At 35.6% G+C, this 23,419-nt stretch overlaps 4 protein-coding genes across 6 annotated transcripts in view; 2 read left to right on the top strand and 2 right to left on the bottom strand.

Annotated features, from left to right (window-relative positions):
- The window catches only part of LOC111452107, a 12,783-nt gene extending 2,367 nt beyond the window's left edge, over positions 1 to 10,416 (top strand). Inside the window, exons 3-19 of the mRNA XM_023092649.1 lie at positions 289 to 404; positions 1,377 to 1,491; positions 1,636 to 1,764; positions 4,070 to 4,117; positions 4,500 to 4,678; positions 4,752 to 4,948; positions 5,065 to 5,357; positions 5,729 to 5,878; positions 6,004 to 6,546; positions 6,661 to 6,807; positions 7,650 to 7,722; positions 8,189 to 8,316; positions 8,454 to 8,654; positions 8,779 to 8,916; positions 9,005 to 9,127; positions 9,452 to 9,685; positions 9,894 to 10,416. Coding sequence (XP_022948417.1) covers positions 289 to 404; positions 1,377 to 1,491; positions 1,636 to 1,764; positions 4,070 to 4,117; positions 4,500 to 4,678; positions 4,752 to 4,948; positions 5,065 to 5,357; positions 5,729 to 5,878; positions 6,004 to 6,546; positions 6,661 to 6,807; positions 7,650 to 7,722; positions 8,189 to 8,316; positions 8,454 to 8,654; positions 8,779 to 8,916; positions 9,005 to 9,127; positions 9,452 to 9,685; positions 9,894 to 10,055 — 2,976 coding nt within the window. The 3' untranslated portion in view covers positions 10,056 to 10,416. The remainder of the gene's footprint in view (positions 1 to 288; positions 405 to 1,376; positions 1,492 to 1,635; positions 1,765 to 4,069; positions 4,118 to 4,499; positions 4,679 to 4,751; positions 4,949 to 5,064; positions 5,358 to 5,728; positions 5,879 to 6,003; positions 6,547 to 6,660; positions 6,808 to 7,649; positions 7,723 to 8,188; positions 8,317 to 8,453; positions 8,655 to 8,778; positions 8,917 to 9,004; positions 9,128 to 9,451; positions 9,686 to 9,893) is intronic.
- A 1,548-nt stretch (positions 10,417 to 11,964) lies between these two features.
- LOC111452734 (4-coumarate--CoA ligase-like 7) lies at positions 11,965 to 15,261 on the bottom strand. Of its 2 annotated transcripts, XM_023093588.1 has the most exons (7): positions 15,109 to 15,261; positions 13,871 to 14,970; positions 13,077 to 13,266; positions 12,751 to 12,896; positions 12,471 to 12,538; positions 12,282 to 12,384; positions 11,965 to 12,183 (listed from the first exon to the last, which is right to left on the bottom strand). In XM_023093588.1, the coding sequence occupies exons 2-7, from the start codon at positions 14,879 to 14,881 to the stop codon at positions 12,070 to 12,072; spliced, it is 1,632 nt and encodes a 543-aa protein (XP_022949356.1). In that variant the 5' UTR covers positions 14,882 to 14,970; positions 15,109 to 15,261; the 3' UTR covers positions 11,965 to 12,069. The 2 variants fall into 2 exon arrangements, with proteins under 2 accessions (XP_022949356.1, XP_022949355.1); XM_023093587.1 differs by having other exon boundaries at positions 13,871 to 15,261.
- A 994-nt stretch (positions 15,262 to 16,255) lies between these two features.
- On the top strand, positions 16,256 to 19,463 carry LOC111452386 (lactoylglutathione lyase). Of its 2 annotated transcripts, none has more exons than XM_023093077.1 (9): positions 16,256 to 16,346; positions 16,581 to 16,700; positions 16,820 to 16,881; positions 17,105 to 17,165; positions 17,330 to 17,409; positions 17,505 to 17,575; positions 18,729 to 18,818; positions 18,928 to 19,049; positions 19,260 to 19,463. In XM_023093077.1, exons 2-8 carry the CDS (start codon positions 16,608 to 16,610, stop codon positions 19,026 to 19,028), a joined length of 558 nt encoding a protein of 185 aa, XP_022948845.1. In that variant the 5' UTR covers positions 16,256 to 16,346; positions 16,581 to 16,607; the 3' UTR covers positions 19,029 to 19,049; positions 19,260 to 19,463. The 2 variants fall into 2 exon arrangements, with proteins under 2 accessions (XP_022948845.1, XP_022948844.1); XM_023093076.1 differs by having other exon boundaries at positions 16,323 to 16,482.
- A 1,035-nt stretch (positions 19,464 to 20,498) lies between these two features.
- Positions 20,499 to 21,661, bottom strand: LOC111452384 (transcription factor MYB36-like). The gene is made up of 3 exons (XM_023093075.1): positions 21,526 to 21,661; positions 21,234 to 21,363; positions 20,499 to 21,136 (listed from the first exon to the last, which is right to left on the bottom strand). Exons 1-3 carry the CDS (start codon positions 21,659 to 21,661, stop codon positions 20,587 to 20,589), a joined length of 816 nt encoding a protein of 271 aa, XP_022948843.1. The 3' UTR covers positions 20,499 to 20,586.
- Between the last annotated feature and the right edge of the window lie 1,758 nt (positions 21,662 to 23,419).

Here is a 23,419-nt window from a genome sequence, read left to right as displayed (position 1 = left end):
AAAAAAAAAAAAAAAAAAAAAAAAAAAAAAAAAACTAATACTCATAGGATACGAACACCACAAGAGAGTGAAACAAGAAGAAAAAAGGCAAATGAAAAATAAAATACTCCTTTTGCAATGGAACGAGCTAAAAAGCATTCTCTTCATCTATTTTTCATTATGATATATTAATTGCTTTGCCCCACGAGCATGGAGGCCATAGTAATTTCATGGTTTGTATTTATAACCCCTTAATTCTTCCTCTTCTTCATTGATTCTTTCATGAGATTTTAATATTCGTTTTTGCAGATCACAACTAGTCTTGAGCAGAGATTTTATAGGGAATTGAGAAATGAGCAATTGCACTCTGTTAAAGTCATCATATGTATCTACAGAAAGCTGTTATTTTCTTGTAAAGAGCAAATGTGAGTTCCTTATTTAATTTTGTAATGGCCCAAATATTTGAACATTAGTATCATTTTCCTGGATCTTTATAAGATGCCTATACACATGCATTACGAAAGCTAGATTTGATAGACTGGTTCAAGTTATACATGCTTACATCTCAGTCATATCAATGACTTTTTGAAGCAACTAAAACCTATTCATGAAATTGACATGAAATCAGCATTCGCACAAGTATTTAGGTATTTGTCTTTTGTATATGCTTATAAACATGCCCGGGTAACTTGTCTTTTTTGGAAGGCTTGTTAACCAGAGACTTCTAGATTACCTTGAGCTCTAGTCTTTAGGAATTACTTTGGTCCATGAATAAATGGTTGTACTTTGGTTACTCTTGAGTTTTTCATTTTGCATTACGTTGTATCCAATGCTACTTTTTAGACCTGGATTTGGACCAACTAGCCTTCTAATAGAATTGAGGTAGTCATCTCTTTGGGTTATAACGGCACTACCAATATTTATATGCAGGACAAGAGAACAATATTTATCTTGAATGATCACAAGGAAATTTAATTGAATTATTTTGATACCTGGCCCCCCTTTTTGTAGTATAGATAGATAATGGATGGAGTTATGCATGTGTAAATCTTTTGCATTTCTTAATGGCCTCGAGTGTCTATCTTGCACAGGTCTTCCTTGTAATTGAATTTCAAATCAAACCGTTGTGTAATTTCATTTATTTATGAAAATCTTGTGAAACATATGTAAAATGAAATTATATAGAAGTTCTATAAATCAATCATAACTTTTTAGCCATATGAAACTGTAAATTAAGTTACTGTTCTTCAGAATGAATTTTCTGGAAACCTTTTGCGATATATGGAGAATTCATGGCGGATAATAAGCATGCTTATTGATTTTTGATGTGTCCTAACCTTAAAATGTACTACTTACATGCATATGAAAGTTGTAATCGGCATACATAACTATTGCAGGCCTCTGTTTGCAAGTAGTTTGCTTGCCATCATCCACATTCTACTGGATCAAGCACGACATGATGAAATGCGAATTTTAGGATGCCAGGCTCTCTTTGATTTTGTTAATCAGCAGGTAAGGGTTCCCAGTATGGTATGCTTACTTTTTAGAATTTTGTTTGGTCTATTTTTGTAAGGGTTACCAGTATGGTATATTTTAGCTTTTTACACTATTTCTTTGAAAATGTTCTTTATATTTATGTGCATTTATACTATGTAGAGGGATAGCACCTATATGTTCAACTTAGATGGAATGATTCCCAAACTTTGCCTTCTAGCTCAAGAATTAGGAGAGGAAGGGAGAGAAAGACAGATGCGTTCTGCTAGCCTTCAAGCCCTCTCAGCTATGGTAATCTGCACTAAATTTGTTTGGATGTATTGCTACGTATTTTATCTTTATGCACCTACTTCATATGTTGGCCTTTCAATGTGTTAGTAAACCAAAAGATTTAGTTAACAGGCTTATATCAACACCACCTTTATTGATGATTTAATTTTTAATGTGTGGTACAAACCCCTGCTAAAACGAAACATTCAGTCTCTGGTTTTGATTCAATTGAGAAGACTTCAAGATATATTTAACGAGTTTCTTTTGTCTGGGTGCTTCTTCGGTACTTCTTTAATAAACACTAACTTCCTCCATTAAATCTAATTTAAAGAAATTACTAATAATACACAATCACTCTAACTAATAGAATATTGAAGTACTTGATTATCCAAAGCTAAAATATATACTAACAAAACACATAATCAGGGTTAGGAATATAGCATATCTGTTTGGATCAACTATCCCAAATTAAATTGAACTATAATTGCAACACTCTGTGGAAACACTGGAAATTCCAAGCTAGGTACTCGTGAATTGAATTTAAGCCCAAGTAAAGGTTGTGAGACCTGTCAAAGAGGCAAGTATATAAGGATGTATCTGGCAAGCTTGTTCCAGCCTTTACTCCTTCCAACTATGGTGTAAGAAGACCTAAATCTATTTTATTGAAGAGTCACTATGCTCAGAATGCGTGTGCTGCCGGTGGTTGATCATCTAAGTACATCCACTTCCAAATTTTAAAATGCCCATCACTTCGTCAGCAGTAGCTCACTTTTTAACAATTTTGAAACAGTGTGTTCATGTGCTTGTTTGGATGAAGCTCACAATCTGATGGGTAGGTAGTGGTGGTTAACTATTTCCTCGAGACCTGTTTGGGATACCTTGCTTTAGGAAAATCACTTTGGAAATATGGGTGCATTGGACAGAATGCTGCTGGTATAACGCCTCATTTCATTCCTCCATCAAACATTCTAATTTCTTACTGTTGTGGGCAAATATTACCACCCTTTTTTGGGTATGATAGAACCCTTCTGCCAACCCAACTGTAGTGAGCCCAACAAGAAGAGATGTTCAGTTCATCATTTCAAGACCCAGTATACTGGAAGTTGAGGCCTTATTGGCAGCAGTTCTTATTGAGTAGAGAGTAGTATTGGGACCATTTTTGGTGCTGCAAGAAGTGGGACGTGTTCTTATAGACTAGAACTCTCTTTGACATCCCAAATACACCAAATTATCAATGTGTTTGCGATTGTGCATGGTATTAGGGGATAATCCGAGTCCTTTTCGACCTCTCACCCCAACTCACAGAGAATATAAAGCTTCTATTGGAGTCCATGGTCAGGCATTATAACTATAGCTTAACTTTTTTAGATGGAGAGTTAGATTTCCCCATCCAAGGACAGGGGCAACAACCACAAGAATCAACATGAGGATTTTTCTCCATCCTCCTACAACAGTCTTTACTTTTCAGCTTGAGGAAAAGGTGCAAGTTTGGAATGCAAGTGCCACCTAACCAATTTATTTATTTGAGAAGGGGAAGGAATGCGAAGACTGATCTTGTAGCAATTGTAGTTAAATTGTAGAGTTAAAAATATAGTTAAATTGTAGCAATTGTAGCTTCAAATTTTTAAGTTCATTTCGTAATTTCTTCAAAATAGAGAAATGCAGTAGGGAAGTTAGAGACTGATTTTGCAACTCAAATTCTTTAGTATATTGGATGATAGAGTAGAAATATGATATTGAGAATGAAGCCCACAAACATTTCCTTTTATAAGGCCATACTTCTTAACTGACTTAAGCCATGAAAAGGACATTTTGGATTGGAAAAGATGCCTTGGACTCGTCTTTGGGTTTCATTAAAGAATGTAGTTGCGCGGACGAATTGTGCATCAGCAAAAACACAGCAACAACGAAATTCTTTAAGAAGATATAGTAGTGTGAAAGTGAAATTTTGGTTTGCAAAAATACCCTTTGAGGTCACCTCTCTGCTGTTGATCGAATAAATTGGCCAGACCAGAACAATTGAATATCATAACAAACACCTGCATAATTGAATACCATCACCTTCAATAGGGGGAGGGAGAGGCATTAAACTTGGATGCCCATTGTAAGAACATATTGTCAAGACACCGTGAGAACGTATTTCTTTATGATCATAGTGAGAATAGATTGTTGAGAATACCCAAAAACAAATTGTTGTCCTGAACTAAATTTTTCTGTCCAATATCTGCTCTTATCATGTGTATTTTAACTTTTAAATCGCATTTCTGAATATTTGCTTTCTTCTTAGTCTGGAAATAGTTTTCATATCCGAATGTTTCATCTGCAGGTTTGGTTTATGGGTGAATTTTCCAATATATCAGCAGAATTTGACAATGTAAGTTGCTTTGCATTTATCACATAATTATCATTTTCTCGCTCTATTTCCTGCCAATACCACAGCCCTTTTACCGTTGGCTACTTAAATCTTCCTCCATATTTATGCTCTGCTATGTCTTCCTTTGCAATTTTAAGATTAATATTAGCCGTCAAATTGAATGACCATGAGGAAGTATATGAATACTTTAGTGGTTATAGATTACATACAACCCCCTCCCTGTTCACCCCACTTTTTATGAAGGTTGATGCTGTAGATAATTTCCTTAGGGTTGTGGGTTGTGAGATGTATGTTGATCTCTGATTGATTTTCTTGTTTATCCAGATAATAACTTACTTTATTATTTTTTATTATGTTGATGGTATAAACTTTCGTCTTTTAGGTTATTTCTGTCGTGTTGGATAACTATGGAGACCTTAAGAGCACTTCCAATTCTTCAAATGGTGGGCAAGGTACTCAGGATGCAAATTCTGAAGTAGTTCTCCTTTCACACGAACAAATGGCAAGGTTTTCATCGTGGAGGATGATAGTAACTGAAAGGGGGGAATTGATTGTATCTCCGTAAGTTCTTCTCAGAACTACAATACTATGCTTGTATAAACTTTCCAAGTCTTATCATTCTTATATCTAACAGAGAAGACGCAAAGAATCCAGAATTTTGGGCAAGGGTTTGCCTACATAACATTGCTAAGTTGGCTAAGGAAGCTACAACCATACGGCGTGTCTTGGAATCTTTCTTCCGTTACTTTGATACTGGCAATCTTTGGTCTCCAAAACTTGGGCTTGGTCTTTCTGTGTTGATAGATATGCAATTAATAATGGAGAATTTGGGTATTGTTCCCTTTAAATTTTTTTTAAAAGTTAGAGCCTTGGAGTTCTAAATTACTTCTTCCTATATTTCTATAACTTTACCAGTGATTTTCATGAAGCTCATGTATTTTTTACAGGGCACAACTCACATTTCATGCTTGCAATTTTGATCAAGCACCTCGATCACAAGAATGTTCTACAAGATCCTACCATGCAGATTGACATTGTTAACATTGCCACCTCCCTTGCTCAGAAAACAAATGCCTCACCATCAGTAGCCATAATTGGTGCACTAAGTGATATGATGAGACATCTTCGAAAAAGTATACATTGCTCCCTTGATGATTCTAACTTGGGAGCCGAAGTTGTTGAGTGGAACCGAAAACACCAAGCATCAGTTGATGCATGCCTTGTGGAGTTGTCACTAAAGGTAATTTTGCTTTAATTTGTATTTCTCAGGATGCTCTTAATAATTTTGATGTGTGACTAATTTCATGGCATTACCTAGCTAGCAGTTTATATATGAAAGATTAGTTGTCAGGCTGTAGTTACCCATCAAACCGGTAACTTCAAATCCTTTACTGTTTTGGGGTTTATACCGGGAAATGTCTATTTAAAGCCAACGTTCTTCCGTTGTAACATTTATATGCCATACAGCTATAAAAATCACAGGTCGTTTCTGTTGACTTATGCATGCACACCATAAATGCCTGCAATTTAACTTAATTTCTTAAAAATCTTTCGAACTTCTTTACAATGTCGTGATGGATTTACTGTTGATTTTCCTGCAATGTTGTTTAGGTTGGAGATGCTGGTCTCATTCTAGACATGATGGCTGCAATGCTAGAAAACTTGTCGAATATTCCTGTAATGTCCAGAACATTAATTTCTACTGTCTACCGCACAGCTCAGATTGTGGCATCAATACCAAATCTTGTGTATCAAGATAAGGCAAGATCACCTGTTCTTTATCTTCTTCCCTAAATTCTGTGAGATTGTCGTACAATCGAAGTCTCCACCGTTTTTTTTCTTTACCCCTGCTACCCCAGCCGTTTTAGACTTAAAATGTTTTGCAGGCTTTTCCCGAGGCATTATTCCATCAATTACTACTGGCAATGGTCTGCTCAGATCATGAAACTAGAATTGGTGCTCACCGCATATTTTCCGTTGTTCTCGTTCCATCATCCGTCTGCCCACGTCCTCATGCTTCTGTTTCCTACTCCAAAAAGCCTACTTATATTCAAAGGACACTCTCAAGAACTGTGTCAGTGTTCTCCTCTTCAGCGGCACTTTTTCAGAAAGTAAAAGTTGAGCCTCATTCACAAGAGAACATGTTTCAAAAGATGGATGAAAAACCTTTAACTAAACAGGTTTCAAAAGTTGAAGGTGGCTCCATTTTAAACAGACTAAAGTCAAGTTACAGTCGGGTGTACACGGTAAAAAAGGATCCATCAATTTCAGCTATGGGTTCAGTTACAGAAGAAGGCCCAAAGATGAAAAATAATACTACGATGAACAGACTGAAGTCTAGTTACAGCCGAGCTTATAGTATAAACAAGCCTACTACACCTAGTACGGTTGCGGATGAGAAACCTTTGACAAGTTCAGAAAAGGAACAGGTATGTATTTTGTTTTTATTTTTATTTTTATTTTTATTTTTATTACACTAAATATTCTTCTTGTATTGTTTTATCATGGTCTAATATTATCATTTCCTTGACTTAAAACTTCAGACAACGTTCCTTAGGCTTAGCAGTCGCCAGATTACCAACCTTCTCTCATCATTATGGGCACAATCTATCTCTCCTCTCAATAAACCTGAAAACTTCGAAGCAATTGCTCATACTTATTGCCTTGTGTTGCTATTTGCACGGACTAAGGTAAAATTCGTTATTGTTTGTTTGATAATTATATTGAGTTAGTATATGTCTCACCTCATTTACCATGGAATTGAATCCACGTGAAAAAACTGGGACTGCCATACACTATACATTAGTAACTTACCTGTTCCACGTCAGCCAATGGAGGCAGTGGAATATGTCCGATTTGGGCATTCGCCTGTAAGCACTCTTTATGACCCAACCATATGTACAACACTTGATGGATATTTTTGGAGTATTTAGCATCTTGAAAGTTATGATGAAATGCTCCCATATGTACACTTGATGGACTGGGTTATACATTTTGGTCCACCATTTTAGGAGTAACAATAGAAGTTCCCACAGATTTAGACATATGCAATCTGATAGCAAATGGATCTAAGAGGCTCTTGGACTCGTTCAAGTGATAGATTGGGTTTGTGGAACCAATGGGTCATTTGAGTACTAAACTCACTAATTCTCTAGCTACCAAGCATAATGAAAAGCTGTTTAAATTTAGCTGATATAAAAAGTCAAAAAAATGGAGGATTTCTATGTAACAAAGGAATTTAGTTGAGCAATTCATTTTCAGTCCCTTGAGCTCCAACAATGCTACGGAAATATTTTTTTATAGTTTCTCATATTCTAAATTCATATAAGATCTCAGCTCAGATTATGACTTTGATGGTGAGAAATGAAATCCTTGGTTTAAATTTCTCTTAGGACTGGAACATGTTATATTGAAAACTCAGCTTATCTTATTGGTCTTTGGGAATTATTGTCAATTTGATACTTAATTATCTGTCCAGTACCAACATATGAATATCCTTTTATAATTTCATTATGATTTGCTGTGCTGATAGAACTCCAGTAACGAGACGCTTATTCGAAGTTTCCAGCTAGCATTTTCCTTGCGGAGCATTTCCCTTGCTGGAGGTAGAGAACCAGCTAAGCTTATTAAAATTATATTTCATTTCTACAGTTTCTGAAATCTTGCCACATTTATAATCCGAGACAAACATGAGCAAATTTGTGATGCCAGACCAGTTTTTTTGTTTTACATAGAAATTTTGTGGTAAACACTTGGAGTATAAGATGTTAGATTTTTCATCGCGTGTTCTTTTTACTTTAAGATCCTCTAATTGTTAATCGTCTTGATTTGAATCCAGAAAACTGACTCCATAAAAACCAAATGCAAACTAGATGCGGCATCCTTGCAGAAGAAATAAGACATTTCTTTGTCTTTTATCCAAAAATAATTTTTTTTTTTTTTTCCGTTGATTGATCTGATAAGTTATTTATTATGATGGAAAGATATTTTTCTTCACTAGTCATATGACCACTTTGAGTGAGCACCCAATAGGCCATCTCTACAACTAAAAGTGACTTTGACAAATTGCAGGGCAATTGCAACCATCACGTCGGAGGTCACTTTTTACTTTGGCAACGTCGATGATCATCTTCACGGCGAAAGCCTACAACATCGTGCCACTTGCCCCTCGTGCTAAAGTTGCCCTTACAAGTGAAGTAGTATGTGCAAAAAAATTATTTCATGGTTGTGACACGTAGCACTAATGTGTCTACTGCGTGGAACATGGATTTCAAAGAAAGTTGAGATTTTAGATTTCATGAGTAAAGTTCTTCTACTGATCTTTTACTTTTAACAGGTAGATCCATTTCTCCAGTTGGTTGAGGATTGCAAGTTACAAGTTGCCAAAACAGGACAAGGCCATCCCAGACCAGTTTATGGATCTAAGGAAGACAATGAACATGCTTTGAAGTCACTTTCAGTTGTCGATACAAGTGATAGCCAATCTAAAGAGTCATTTGCTAGGCTAATTTTGCAGACATTGCAAAGTCTGTCAGATGTAAGTTTATTTTATTCCTTTTTTTTTTTACTGCAAAGAAGCATTGTTTTAGTATCCCACAAAATTAATTGTTATAATTTCCATTTCTAGTTGATATAACAAATTGTTGTGTTCTTTAAAGCAGAAGAAGTTAAGTGCTATCAGAGAGCAGTTGCTTCAAGATTTCCTGCCAGATGATACTTGCCCATTAGGAACTCAGTTTTTTGTCACACCAGGAGAAATTTATCAATGTGGATCTAAGAACGACGGAACTTCAAACACGGTTTGCACTCTATTCATCTCATGTGTCTACGATTTTGAACTGTTTTCAAATTGTGCACCTTCTCTTTACATTTTGGTACATTTTGTAGGCTGATCCCTTATTATCTATTAATGACAATCCATGCGATGAACCTCAAAGTCAAAATGATGTTGAGACAGAGAAGGCCCCAGAAGGTCCAACTGTCATGAGTGCTGATGAACTCTTGAATTTGGTACGTTGCTAAGCTTTGCACATGAGCTCATATGAACTATGTGATGAATGTTCACAAAGACGTCAAAATTCTGGCATCTATTTCCTCTCAAAGTGCATTAAAATTTAAGCAGATACAAACTACAAAATTCTGGCATCTATTTCCAACGTTTTCTGAAGCGATTGATGTTGGCAGAAGTATAAGCATGAGTAGGAAGATTTTTTTTTCCCCTAACCTATTTTTTCTACATTGCTTCATCTTGAAAAATGACTATGGAAGTTCTTGCTATTAGTTATCACCGTTGTTCTATCTATGTATCTTGCCTATTGACAATCTATTATGCAGATTTCCGACATAACAAATCAAGTAGGAAGGGTATCAGGCTCCTTACCGACAAATATGCCTTACAAGGAAATGGCTGGGAATTGTGAAGCTCTTTCAGAAGAAAATCAGCATAAGATATCCAATTTCATTACCTCTGCACCAGCTAAAGAAGGTTCGGTGGGAAATTTCAATCATAATGATGAAAATCCAAGAAAAGAGGAGACTTCGCAACGCGTTCACTTCGCTGTACATAAGGTACGTTGTCTATCATATAGTTAGCTTCAGATCAAATAATTCTTGACTGAAATTGAGATCCTATTATTATCTTGGTGAGTATTTTGGAATGAGCATCTGCCTGCTTTCATAGACTGACATGAGCTCATATATGCATAAGTATGTCCACGTGCTATTGTGGCTATCCCTTTACTGTAAAATCTGACTTCGCAAGTGCATTTGAATGCAGAGCGGCAACCCATTTGTTGACTCAGATTCTTCGACACACTGGAGTTCGTCCATTGATACTTATCCAACAGTCTGTACAACTGAGAACCAATATAATCCCCACCTCATTCAACTACCAGCGTCGAACCCATATGACAACTTCCTAAAGGCAGCTGGTTGTTAGGCCATGGAATGGTCATTTCTTGGTGCCAGTGATAATTGGCTATATATATAAATTTAAAGGTGAGCAAGCAAAACTGCTGAGGTCTGCCTTCGGCACCGGGCATCGGCCTGCTGCTCGAGTCAAACATTAGGACAAGTTCTTGCCATCGTTTTTGAATATCTTGATTTGACTCATTCATGCCATTTTCTTGAGGGCAGGTAATTCCTTTTCCTTTCTCCAGCTTCAGGTTTGTGTTGGTGAACGCATTCATTGGTGGTGCCCTTGGATATGTATGATAGATAGGTTGTTAGATGGGGGGAGGGGTATGCATGTTGGACTGATACTAGTAAGTGATAAAAGGGGTGATTATTGGAGATTTGGCTAGCAGTATATATATATATATATATATATATATATATATATATATATATATATATATGTAACAATCATCTTGTATTTACGGCTGTAATTATCTACTTTTGAACAGTTTGCAGCTTTTCATCATTCTAGGCTATATTAGTGGGCTTACCTTATGGAACTTGCACTCATTGCTTATGTATGTAATAGTGTACTAATTGAATACCATGTTCTTGTTCTTGGATTTGGATCTTGTTCTTAAGCACCAGCTGAAACTTTTGTTTCATTCAATGCCTCTTGATAAATTCCATCCAAACCAGCAATCAGCTTCGAAGTCTAAACCCTCTTTTGGAATTGGGATTCAAAAGAAACTTGGGCATTTATTACTTAGACCATATTCGCAATTTATTTACATACGCGAACAAATAAAAATTTTGAAGGCGTAAATTTTGCAATTGTGGCCTTTTGGCTCTTCCAATATCAATAGGTTGATTGTTTCTCTCCCTGTATCTTTCAAAAGGAAAAAAGATCTCTGAGAGCTGTTTCTTGGATCCGAAAGAGAGTACTTGGGTTCTCCCACTAACTAAAAAGTGTATCATGCCTGAACCTAACTGGATCGGAAAAAAGAGCATATCCAAATTATAAGAAAACCCACGGACGAATCCAAGAAAGGGTCTGACGAAAGACCATCAAACAATTCAAAAATAGGTCGGGTGATGATTTGAATCTCTTCCGAGTAATTTTAAAAAGTGGGTTTAGACTTCAAAGGCTCAAAGGGTTCTCATGTCTTACACAATTTTCTTATCTATACTCTCCCCTGTAATTTTGAAAGGAAAAAATAAAATAAAATTTAGTCCGTATGATATAAAATATTAAAATAAGTCTAACGAATAATAATTATTATTAAAGCAACAGCATTGTCTATTTTGAAATATAGTAATCTTTTTATATAAAAAATTTGAATGCCAGTTTAAATTTTTTAAGTAATTCCCTTTTTACCCTATTGTGTATCAGATATATTTATGAATGATAAAAATTTATTAGATCAAGTTTATTTCTAATTTGCTATTAAGTACATCAATTTATTACATAAATAGAATAAATAGATTACTTACGTCTATAATTGATATATTATATCACTTGATATTAATTTTTGTTTTTTATTAGTAATTGTTTGCTTAGCTCGGTAGACATTTTTATAAGTATGATTAATTTATGCCTCTCAATCTATATTTAAAGTCTATAAAAGTAACGACGTGTTAGCTAAGTCATGGATCCAATTTTGAATTTTAGTCATGGACCCAGTTTTGAATTTTAGAATTTTGACGTTTTGCTTCCACTTGTATTTGTTTCGACTGGTTCAAGTCTAAAAAGTCGAGTTGTTATAAAAAAAAATTATAGATTTTAAACTTTTGAAGGAAAAAGTATAAAACATTAAAATAAGAACCATATAATATTGGCATAATTTATTTAAAAAAACAGATAACAAAAATTGTTTAAAAGAATTTGAACAAATAATAAAAATATAAACCACGTCATTCTTATTTTTAAAAGTAAATTATTATAGAAACTTGAACTACATAGTTATATTAAAAAGAAATTACATAAAAGTGTGAAAATAAGAGAACAAAAAGGTCTTATTCTGCTCGTGTCATAATGAAAAGAGGAACCAAAGAACTTAGAGTTTAGCTCTTACTTTCTCAATGAGTTCTCTCCTCAGGATTTTCCCAGAAACTGACTTGGGGACACTGTTGATGAATGTCACTCTTCTTAACCTTTTGTAAGGAGAAACCTGTTGCAGGAGAAACACACAAGTTTCATTCCTGATGCATATCGAGCAATCTATCCGTGCTGCTGAAATTAACCGAACTTTCTTCTTAAGTGCCTTACCTGATCGGCCACGAATTTGAGGACGTCCTCTTCGGTCATAGAACTATTGGTAGATCGCACGACATATGCGATTGGAACTTCTCCAGCTTCATCGTCGGGGTAGCTGTTGATTCGGTTTTCATCGAATCAGTTACAAAGGAGTGAATGTCGAAAGTTCAAACACGAGTAAGGAGTTTCATGAACGCTTACGGGATGACAACAGCATCTAGTATCTCAGGGTGAGAGACCAACAGTGCTTCAAGCTCGGCTGGTGCAACCTGGAGATTCAGTAACAAAATTTGAGAGAGGAGGACAGCTTAAGAATTTGATTTGAACTCAAAACAGCACTTGCTCGTACAAGGACGACCGATATAGCACGATATCATTGGTAAGAAGTTACTGGATGCTAATGTTTCGACATAGTTCCAAAAGCTGAAAGCTAAAACTGCTGAGATTAGAGCTAAATATTACTAGATAAACAGATATGTACCTGAAAACCTTTGTACTTGATGAGTTCCTTAATTCTGTCGACAACATAAAGCTGACCATTTTCATCGAAGTATCCAAGGTCTCCAGTATGCACCCAGCCATATTTGTCAATAGTTTGCTTGGTGGCCTGTGGATTGTTTAAGTAACCTGCACATCATTTCAAAATTGAATTCGAAAACCGACTTGAATGTTAGGTACTAATAGTAACTCCCAACACACTAAAGATCACATTAACTCAGATCGTATTCGATTACGAAACAAAAACATTCTCTCCAAAGTATTGTATGAAAACCATAAATCAAGAGAAAGATAACCATATCTATATACCAAGCATCATATTCGGTCCCCGAACCAGTATCTCTCCATATTGATTAGGAGGAAGAGGCTTCAAAGTATCTACGCTGACTATTTGAGCCTCAACACCAGAGGCAAGTGTTCCAGCCGAACCCGTATTTCGTTTGCCAACTGTTCGATTCTCCAAAGAAACAACTCCACAAGTCTCAGTCATACCATAACCCTGAGAATAGCAATGAATTCAAGTTATTGCATTATAATCTTATAATCCACCTCTACAAGGTTATAAATCAAAGCCAAATGAAGTGAAAACATTTAGAAGTTCCATTCAGAATTTAGAGTTGCCGATAGTCAGGATGAATGTATATGACTTTTAGAATAGGAAAAGCATTTTTAACCAAATGAAGTAACTTTTAAAAATTTCATGGTTTTTATTGCATGACCATAGATTTTGAGAATTCTATAAACACTTAGGGTCGGTATGTCTTTTGTAACGACGAAAGCTGATTTTACCAGTGTTCGGTAACCTAGTTAAAACTTCTTTTGAAATTGCTAAGATTACTTAAATAGTGTTTTTCTATCTTCAAAAGTCACAGGTCATCTCTAACACATACATAAAAGTACTTTTTGGAGGCATTTAAAAGAAAAGTGTTTCACTACTGTTCTAAGTTCTAATTGTCCCAACTCCTCTGCATTTCAAACTCTGTTGGTTCTAAGTGAAAATATCATTTGATGTTCTTGATATAAGAAAGTGAAAGAATGAAAAAGCATCCAATAGATTATAGTAAAACATAATTATAGAACACAAACAGCCTACTACAGGGTACCTGGAGAACCACAGCACTGGGAATGTTGTTAGCACATTCATCCATTAATTCCTTCCCAAGAGGTGCAGCCCCTGAACCGATATGCTTCAGGGATGAAAGGTTGTATTTCTTTACCACACTTTGCTTTGCCAAAGCAAGCACAACAGGCGGCACAACCCACAGATCTGTCACCTTGTACTTCTCCACTGCCCACAGGGCCTTCTCCAGGTTAAACTTTGGCATAGAGACAATGGTGTTTCCTCTCTGCAGCTGCGCACATGTTATACAAACCAATCCAAACACATGAAACATCGGCAAAAAGTTCAGATATGTGCCATTTTCGTCTCCATTAGTCTTCTGATCCAATGTTATCATCAGTGAAGATGTTATGAAGTTTCTGTGAGTCAGAATCACACCCTTACTGGCTCCTGTTGTTCCTGATGAATACAGAAGAGCAGCTGTATCACTCTGCTTCACCCCAACAATTGGGAATTCGGAGCCAGATTTATCGCCAGCCATGTTTATCAAATCATTGAAACATAAAATTTTGGAGGACTGGATTTCCGAAGGAATTTGCTGGTCTAGTAACACTGTTGGGATGTTTAGATCCTTCACTTTGTCCCACAATTCAACAACAGATATCATAAGTTTGGGCTTAGCATCTCTAACTTGCTTGGTTAACTCAGAGACCATGTAAACAGGATTACAAGTGGTGACAATAGCCCCAATAGCAACAATTCCAATGAAACAAATGGAGAATTCAACAGAATTTGGAGCAAAAATCATCACCACGTCGTTTTTCTCAATACCCAATTGGAGCAAACCATTGGAGATCTTAATTGCAGAGGCTTTAAGCTGGGAATACGACACGGAATCAGAAGATTCCGCATCAACTATGGCGAGTCTGTTTGGATAAGACGATGAGTTTCGGAAAAGAAAAGAGGCCACCGACAAATTGGGATCTCTGGGAAAGACGATCGGAGGCCGTAAGGACCTGAAAATTCCATCGCGACCATATCCAGATTTCTCCATTGAAGGAATCAAAATCACAGACGCAATTGCAAAGAGGTTTCAGATAAAGAAGTTGCACACAACCCGAAGCGGATTGGAGGGGAAATTTACTATCAATATTTAAATAGAGAACGTAAGAGTCCGAGTACAAAAGAAGACAAGCAATTTAGAAGATACGATAAAACAGATTCAATTGCTTCGCAACGGAAAAAACGTAAGTAGACTTCTATTAAGAGTGAGGAGACCACCTCAGTGTATGGTTGTTTGCTGCATTAGGTAGGAAGAAAAAATGGCCACCATTAATGGCTGGAAGTGCGTAGAATTTGGGTCTTCGTCTTCAACCTTGACTCGGAAAGCGAAGGAGATTTAAATTTTTTAGATTCTGAAATCGTGAAAAAAAAATGTGAGTTTCCTCGAAAGCAAGGAAAAATGGGTTCATCCTTAAATATTGGATCATATTGTTGTCAGCATAAGCTCTCTCCCTTTCCTTTGGGCTTTCACAAAAGACATCTCCGGAGAGTATTCTTTTTTATTATAAATTCAGGATCATTCTCTAAATTAGTATTTCATTATTCAACACCTTTTCTCGAATGATACCATATTAGACGAATACGACTCTTTACAATGGTATGATATTGTCCACTTTGAGCATAAGCTCTCATGTCTTTGCTTTAGGCTTCCCGAAAAGGCCTCATACCAATGGAAAATGGAGAGAGTGATCATGGGTATTCCCTAAATTAGCGGATCATTGGTATTTTTTCTTTTGGAGTCATTTATTCGACATTTGAATATTTTTAGGGAAGGGTCATGAGTTTATAATCAATTAATACTATCCTTATTGTTACGAGGCTCATACAGAGGTCTAAATCAAAGCCATGAGAGCTTATACTCAAAGTGGACAATATCATACCATTTTGGAGAGTCGTGTTCATCTAACCTAGATAATATCTTCAAATTTAAAAAAAAAAAAAATCTAAAAAATATCTTAGCGGTAAATAGTTAATATTTTATATAAAATAAAATTATTTTAAAAATATACTTGAATTTTAAAAAATTTCATTAATACACCTCAAAAATATCTTTAAACTTTTCTTCAAAATAAAAAATAAAAAATATATTATCATTATTACCATATTTAAAAAGTATTCACGAACTTCTCGTCACGTTATTTTTTTTTTTAAATGGAGCAATATTAATTTTAAAAAATATTTTAAAAACACGTCAAAGGTAAACAATATTTTAAAAATTAAAGTAGTAACTTTTTATCCCAAATTTATTTTTTTAGATTTTTTAAAAAAATTTAAAGATATTATTAAAAATTTAGAAATTTTAAAGAATATTTTGACATTTTTATTAATTTATGCTTATTCTATATATTTTTAAAAAATCCAATTACTGTTTTAATTTCTAATTCTGCCGTCCGCCCCATCCAAACGCTTCGCATATCCGAGTGATAGCACGGAGAACCAGAGTGGGCTCTGAAAAGGTAAGCAAAACCAATCAAATCCTCCATGGCTTCCTTATCAATGGCTACCATTTTACCCCGTCTATCTCGTTTGGGGTTTGCGTCGAGATTTTCTTTAAACCCATTGTTTATGCTCCCCAAAAGTAGTAGAATCGAGGTTCAGATCACCTGTTTTTTGCTGCTCTTTTCTTGGCCAAATGACCTACCCTTTCACTACCTTCCTTATTGAGTTCTTAAAATTGGTTTTTCTTGTAGAGATTGAATCGATTGAGACCCTTTTCGATGGCTTCGGTTCCTAAAGAATCTCCCGCAAACAATCCGGGACTTCACGCAACCCCCGACGATGCCACTAAAGGTTACATCATGCAACAGACTGTAAGATTGCTTCCGATTTTTCTATAATACCCATTTATGTGTTCAATATCCGGTTAATTTTGAATTTGGGCCTTCTATAAATTACTCAAACTTGATTCCCTTCTATAAAATGCTCGCAGATGTTCCGGATTAAGGATCCTAAAGCCAGTCTTGACTTCTATTCTCGAGTTCTGGGCATGTCGTAAGTTTTTTTTTCATGTATTTCTTGTTTTAGATGATTGTAAAATGAATGTCTGAATCTTCTGTGGAAATTTTTTGAGAGTATTATAAGTGAGCGTTTTGGTCTTCTGAGTACTTGAAGTTGTATTAAGTTCTGAGTATGAAATGATTTCGATTGAACCTGTGCAATTCCGGTCAAATAAATGCGACCCCAGAAATTAATACACTGTTTTTAACAATGGTAGATTACTCAAGAGGCTGGATTTTCCTGAAATGAAGTTTAGCTTATACTTCTTGGGTTATGAGGTAATCTTTGTTAGCTATAATGATCTAGGAGTATTTATAACAGCTTTTTGATGTCGCTGTACTTTGATATGTATGTATAGGCAGATAGTTGCATTCTATACACAAAATCTAGATTTCATTACATCTCAGTTTCATATCTAGAACATTTTGATATGGTGCTTTAGGATGTTGCTTCTGCCCCAGACAACGCAGTTGATAGAACGGTCTGGACTTTTGGTCGGAAGGCTACAATTGAGTTAACACAGTGAGACTATGCTTTCTATTTGGAGCTTTTCATTTTGGCGTCTTTCGAAGTGTGTCTTTTTCGATTAAAATTTGACAGTCACAATCTTCTTTCAGCAACTGGGGTACTGAAAGTGACCCTGAATTTAAAGGATATCATAATGGGAACTCGGATCCTCGTGGCTTTGGTATGTAACTTCCTTCCGACGCTTCTTTTCTTGCTAACTTCATTGTTTTTTTTGTTCTTATAATAAAATGAAGTAGACCTACTGATGCAAGAGGAATGCATTTGGCAAGGAAATTTGTAACCGTCCAAGTGGTGCCCTTTTGGGCTTTCCCCTCAAGGTTTTTAAAACGCGTCTACAAGGGAGAGGTTTCCATGCTCTCACAAGGAATGTTTCGTTCTCCTCTCCAACCAATGTGGGATCTCATAATTCATCCCTCTTAGGAGCCAGTGTCCTCGCTGGCACACCGCCCGGTGTCTGGCTCTGATACCATTTGTAACAGCCCAAGCCCACCACTAGCAGATATTGTCTTCTTTGGGTTTTTTCTTCCGGGTTTCTCCTCAAAATTTTTAAAACGCGTATACTAGGGAGAGGTTTTCACACTCTTACAAGGAATACTTCATTCCCCTCTCCAACCGATGTGGGATCTCTTTTAATCTTGTTAGAGGTATTAAGACTGCTTAAAGCTACTGTCCAGACGAAGAATTTGGTCCTTTTGGGATTAAGACCTTCCCAAATCAGCAAAAGACTCACCTCTAGGATAGTTCTCTATGCAAGACTTTGAAGGCAAACCTTAGCAATTAAATAGATTTCACTTGATAAAACTTAATTTCGTATAGGAAGATGTAAAAGTAATGTTTAATTTGCGAGCCTCTCTCGCCATGTCTTCCGCTCGGTACTGCTGTTGAGTCTTCAAACCTATTATTCTCCTAGGATTCCTGAATTTCCATGGGTTTCGTGGCATAATTTATAGCATGCTTGATCTTATTTCATTGGTAGAAAATGTTCACAAACATTTGAATTTGCTTAAATTTTTAAATAAGATAAACACATAAGCGATTATATTTGAAGACAGCTACGATCAACTCCTTGTTGTGTTCGTGCCATAATTTTTCCGAATATGATAGGTTGTAATGTCATTGTTGTACCAAGTTTCTGTCTGTTTTTCTTAAGTAGTTTTATTTTTGCCATATATTTAAAGTGACTCAGTGAGCTACAAGTCTAAATGTTTTATGCTGTAGAACTTTACACAGAATACATGGTTATAAGCTACACGTTACGATCTCGTATACCTAGATTTTGTTTCTTCTGACTTATCCTCTATTTTTCTTTTCAGGACACATTGGTATAACTGTTGATGACACGTATAAGGCGTGCGAGAGATTTGAACGCCTAGGAGTGGAATTTGTTAAAAAACCAGATGACGGTAAGGGAGCTCATAGTCGAACGCTGTCAAAATGATAGTAATTTTGAGATCGCTAACACCCCAAATGATAACCTGTCTTTTATATTATTTCTTTTCCAATTTATTGTAGGCAAGATGAAAGGTATTGCATTTATAAAGGATCCTGATGGCTACTGGATTGAAATCTTCGACCTCAAACTCATCGGAAACGTGACTACTAATGCTGCTTGAGATCATATGAACAAGTTTACGGTAAGTTAAGGGCGCGTTATCTTGCTTAAACTCCGTGCATTTCTAGACCAAATAGATTTTAGGTACCATGACGTTGGTTTTGTTATTAGAAGCATGCAAATGGATATGCAAGTGAATGAAATGAACACACAGGAGTTGGCTAGAGTAATTTGGTATAATCCTTTGTGTTGAAGTCATGAACTTATTACTATTATCATTTTTCTTTTGAAGGGACTGTTTTCTTCGATGCAGTACGATCTATGGTTGACGTGTTTCGTTTCTGGTTTCTGGTTTCTCGGTCGGGCAAACTTTAGTCACATTCTTGCCCTGTTGGAAAGAATATACTGAACTTTGATCTATATGTTTACATGAACTGGTATTTGTTCTAAAGCAAATTCTGAGGCTTTTATTCTCACCTTTTGATTCCAATATGTTTACATGAACTGTTTTGATTTGTGGATAAGGGAAAGGGAAGTTAAATTTGAGAGTTCTTTTGGGAGTGCTTCCCAATGGGGATTTGCCTGTCACCTCCATAAAATAGATGGCTATTTTCGTCTTTTTCCTCTCTCTTTTTGTTTTTTTCTTCCATTTTTTTAAAAAAATTTATTTAAAAAAGAATAAAAAAAAATATATTTCGAACATTTGAACAAGTCGGTGTAAAAATTGTATTCGTGGATCATTCAAATGTATAGTCAAGGCTCGGGCCGTGTTTTGAGAGAAAGTCAATTGCATTGAAGATATGTAGGCAAGAGATATTACAATACTTAGTCGGGGGAAGCCATATAGTACATTTCTAGACAATTTATGTCTAGTAGGGTTTAACATGACACGTGGCCATATGCAACACGTTCTAAACAAGCATGATCGTGACACCAACCACTCTAAAAAAAACATAACAACTAAATATCAACCATACCCATTACTCATATTCGTTTGGTGTGGCCGTGAATCAGTGGCAACAAATTATATAGCCTCTCATTCAAACATTTTAGTATGGGTCATAAATACTTTATGATCTCTAAACTTTCATACCCATAACAATCTAAAACTTTAATCATTAAAATTTAATACGAACAATTTAGTCGACATGTCACGAAATCTAAGATCGTTCAAAGAGTAAATGATATTATGATACGGACCCTAGAGAACGTTATTCTTGGGAACGAGATCGAGATGAAGATCGAGTTTAGAGTTAAAAACAAAAGGAAGCAAAAGGGTGAATGAATTGAAAAGGTCAAAAGCATCCCATCAAGTTCTTGAAAGTGTAGTGATTTTGCAGGCCCTGAAATGTCTCTTCAATAGGCTCCATAGCTCCACCAGTCGCCTATAAAACATCATGGCCCTCAAACCAATTTTGACACCAAAATACAATACTTTTAATTAAGAACAACAACAACAACACCACTTCTAGTTTTCATCAAACACTATAGCTTTGAATTTTGAATCAAACTGCATCCGATAAGACCGTACCACAATTTCACATCATTAATTTCCCTTCATTAACAAACAAACTCCACAAAATCGAAGCAACCCTTCCTTTAAACATCCTCTTAATTCACTAGAACTTCATGAAATTTCCCTCCATGCATTGGAACAAGCTGGTGGTGCTATGAACATGATCATCATCTCCTCCTCCTCCTCCTCCATTGAAGCATATGTTGTTATGTTCTTCATCATTCATAGCATCATAATAATAATTGTAATTATGGGTTTGATTCTGAAACCCCATCATCATGATTCTTGAAGTGTTGTTGATTTGAGTGCAGCTTCTTCCATCTAGGGTTTGATTATGCTGAAACATCAAGGAGCTCAACAAGCTGTTCATGTTGGATTCTTGTGTCGGGACAAGACAAGGGCTAATGTTGTCGATGTTGTCGTTGTCGTTGTCGTTGTTGTTTGACCAATTTGATGGGATTGAACTGAGTGGTTGAGCTGGAAATGATGAAACTTGATGATCATTATGATGAGAAGAATATGGCATTGTAGTAGGAGGGATGATTTGAGGGTGTTTCTCCATTCCTATAAGTTTCTTCTTCAATTTGCTATTCCAATGATTTTTGATATCGTTATCCGTTCTTCCCGGTAACTGAGTAGCAATTATCGACCACCTACGAGTTTCTTTAGTTAAATCCAAACCCTAAACAAGATTCGAAAAATCACCGCTCGACTTAAAAGCTTAACGAAAAATGCATGCAAAGAAATTACCTGCTTCCAATAGTGGAAAATAGGGTACAAATTATTCTATCTTCTTCCTCAGTGAAGCCTCCATGCTTAATGTTGGGCCTCAAATAGTTAAGCCATCTCAACCTACAACTCTTTCCACATCTCTTCAAACCTTCAAATACCCACAAACAAAAAGAGAAAACCCATCAAGAAAAACACAAAAAAACACTCAAAAACCCCACTTAGAGATTGAAAACCCTAAAAAAACCCTAAAAAAAAACCCTAAAAAACCCTAAAAAAAACCCTAAAAAAGTGATTTTTTTTTTTTTTTTACCAGCTTTTTGAGGGAGGGAGATCCAATTGCCACCAGTGCCATGGTTGTGAATGTAAGCCTTGAGCTTGGCATCCTCCTCAGGGGACCAAGGGCCCTTCTTCACATTGGCCTTATCACAACAAGGGGATCTTCCCATGTCTGTGTGGAAGTGGTGGATGAGAAGGAGAAGTGTTTTGAAGTGCTTTAGTGTGTAATAATAGGTAGGGAGAGAGATGGAAAGATGGTTTATAAAGAGCTCAAAAGTGAAACAGTAAGTGGAAAATGAAAGACAAAGCTTGAAACAGTTCTCCAAGTCCTATGGGAGCAAGCTACCTAGACTGTCCCAACTTCCCTTCCCTTCCCTTCTCTTCTTCTTGTGCTTATATATATCAAATTTGGCAGCCTTAAGTACACCAAACCCTTACTCTTTATCACACTCTTTTCCCCCACCTCTCTTCTATCTCAAAAGCATCCAAAGTCTCTAGGCTTTAAAGAACCAAACTAATAATGAAGAGAAACGTCGTCACTATCTCCGTTAGTATGAACCTTTTTAAGGAAACTAAAAGCAAAGTCACGAGAGTATATGTCCAAAGTGGACAATATCATATTATTGTAAAGCTTCGTGATTTCTAACGCATGTACACAGAATTTGACCACCATAAATATTTGTATCTATGCATTTCTTCATTAAAAAAAAAAAAAAAAATTCGTGTCTAATATATTCGTATCTGGGTATGAAATTGGAGTAGTCAACGTAGGTCTTGAGAAAGAAATGAGGAGATTTTAAGAGATTAAACGTTTTTTTTTTCAAAAGTTACTGATTGACAACGTCTATGAGTAAAACCCTTGTGGGACTTAAAAGGCTAGAATTATTCTTTAGAGGTTACATTAATTAGGTGTGATGAATGTGAACCTTAAAAAACGAAAAACCCTAATTAGTGAAGATAAGGTCTCTCGAGTCAATATTTTTTAAGGTAGAATTAAGAAGAGACATGATTCGATAAATGGATTAAGTCTAAAAAAATACCCTAAAGAAGAAAGCACTTGAAAATGAAGTGATAGAAAAATAGAAAACCTAACACATAAATGCGCCTAAACCTAACCACTAAATCAAAGCACCAAAGCATTGGAACTCCACACCAAAACGTGTCACAACTAGGAACCTATTACCTATATATATATATATATATATATATATATATATATATATATATATATATATATATATTATATTTGTTTTTACCCACAAGAATGTTTTCTTTAATATTGGGAATCATTTTTTAAAATTGGGATTATTTTCTTCCTTTTTAACAATAATTTTCTATTTTTTGTTTTTTTTTTTTACAAACTAATTATACAAATTGTTATGACCTCACACTAAATACATTTTATTATGTTAATGCAAAATTTCATTCTTTATAAAAGTGTGGAAATCTCTCTTTAATATACGAGTTTTAAAAATCATGAGATTGACGACGATATGTAACGAGTCAAATCGGACAATATTTGCTAGTGGTGGACTTAAACTATTACAGATTGAGCTACTAAGAAAAAAAAATGTATTCTTGGTACAAACAGTAGCCGGGGGCGGATCGAATCAGAGTTTCCTTAGGTAGCCACCGACCTACAGTTATCCTTAAACTTCCGTGTTATACACACCCACAAGAACTCCCATCATTCGAATGGGTATGGGTTCGTGGAGTATATTTTGATATAGTATTTTGTGAAGCACATTGAAATGATAATAATAATAATAACCCTACAATGATATGGTGGTGAAGTGATATGACCCATGAAAATATAGGCCATTTTGTGACACATCCAAGCTAAAAAACAGTGCCCTAAAGTGCAACCCCAAATCCCCAATTGCCTTGAAAAAAAAAAAAAAAAAAAAAAAAAAAAAAAAAAAAAAAAA

Source organism: Cucurbita moschata, unplaced genomic scaffold (assembly GCF_002738365.1).
Source record: "Cucurbita moschata cultivar Rifu unplaced genomic scaffold, Cmos_1.0 Cmo_Scf00014, whole genome shotgun sequence".
NCBI classification, from domain to species: domain Eukaryota; kingdom Viridiplantae; phylum Streptophyta; class Magnoliopsida; order Cucurbitales; family Cucurbitaceae; genus Cucurbita; species Cucurbita moschata.
This window is presented reverse-complemented; position numbering and strand designations above follow the sequence as displayed.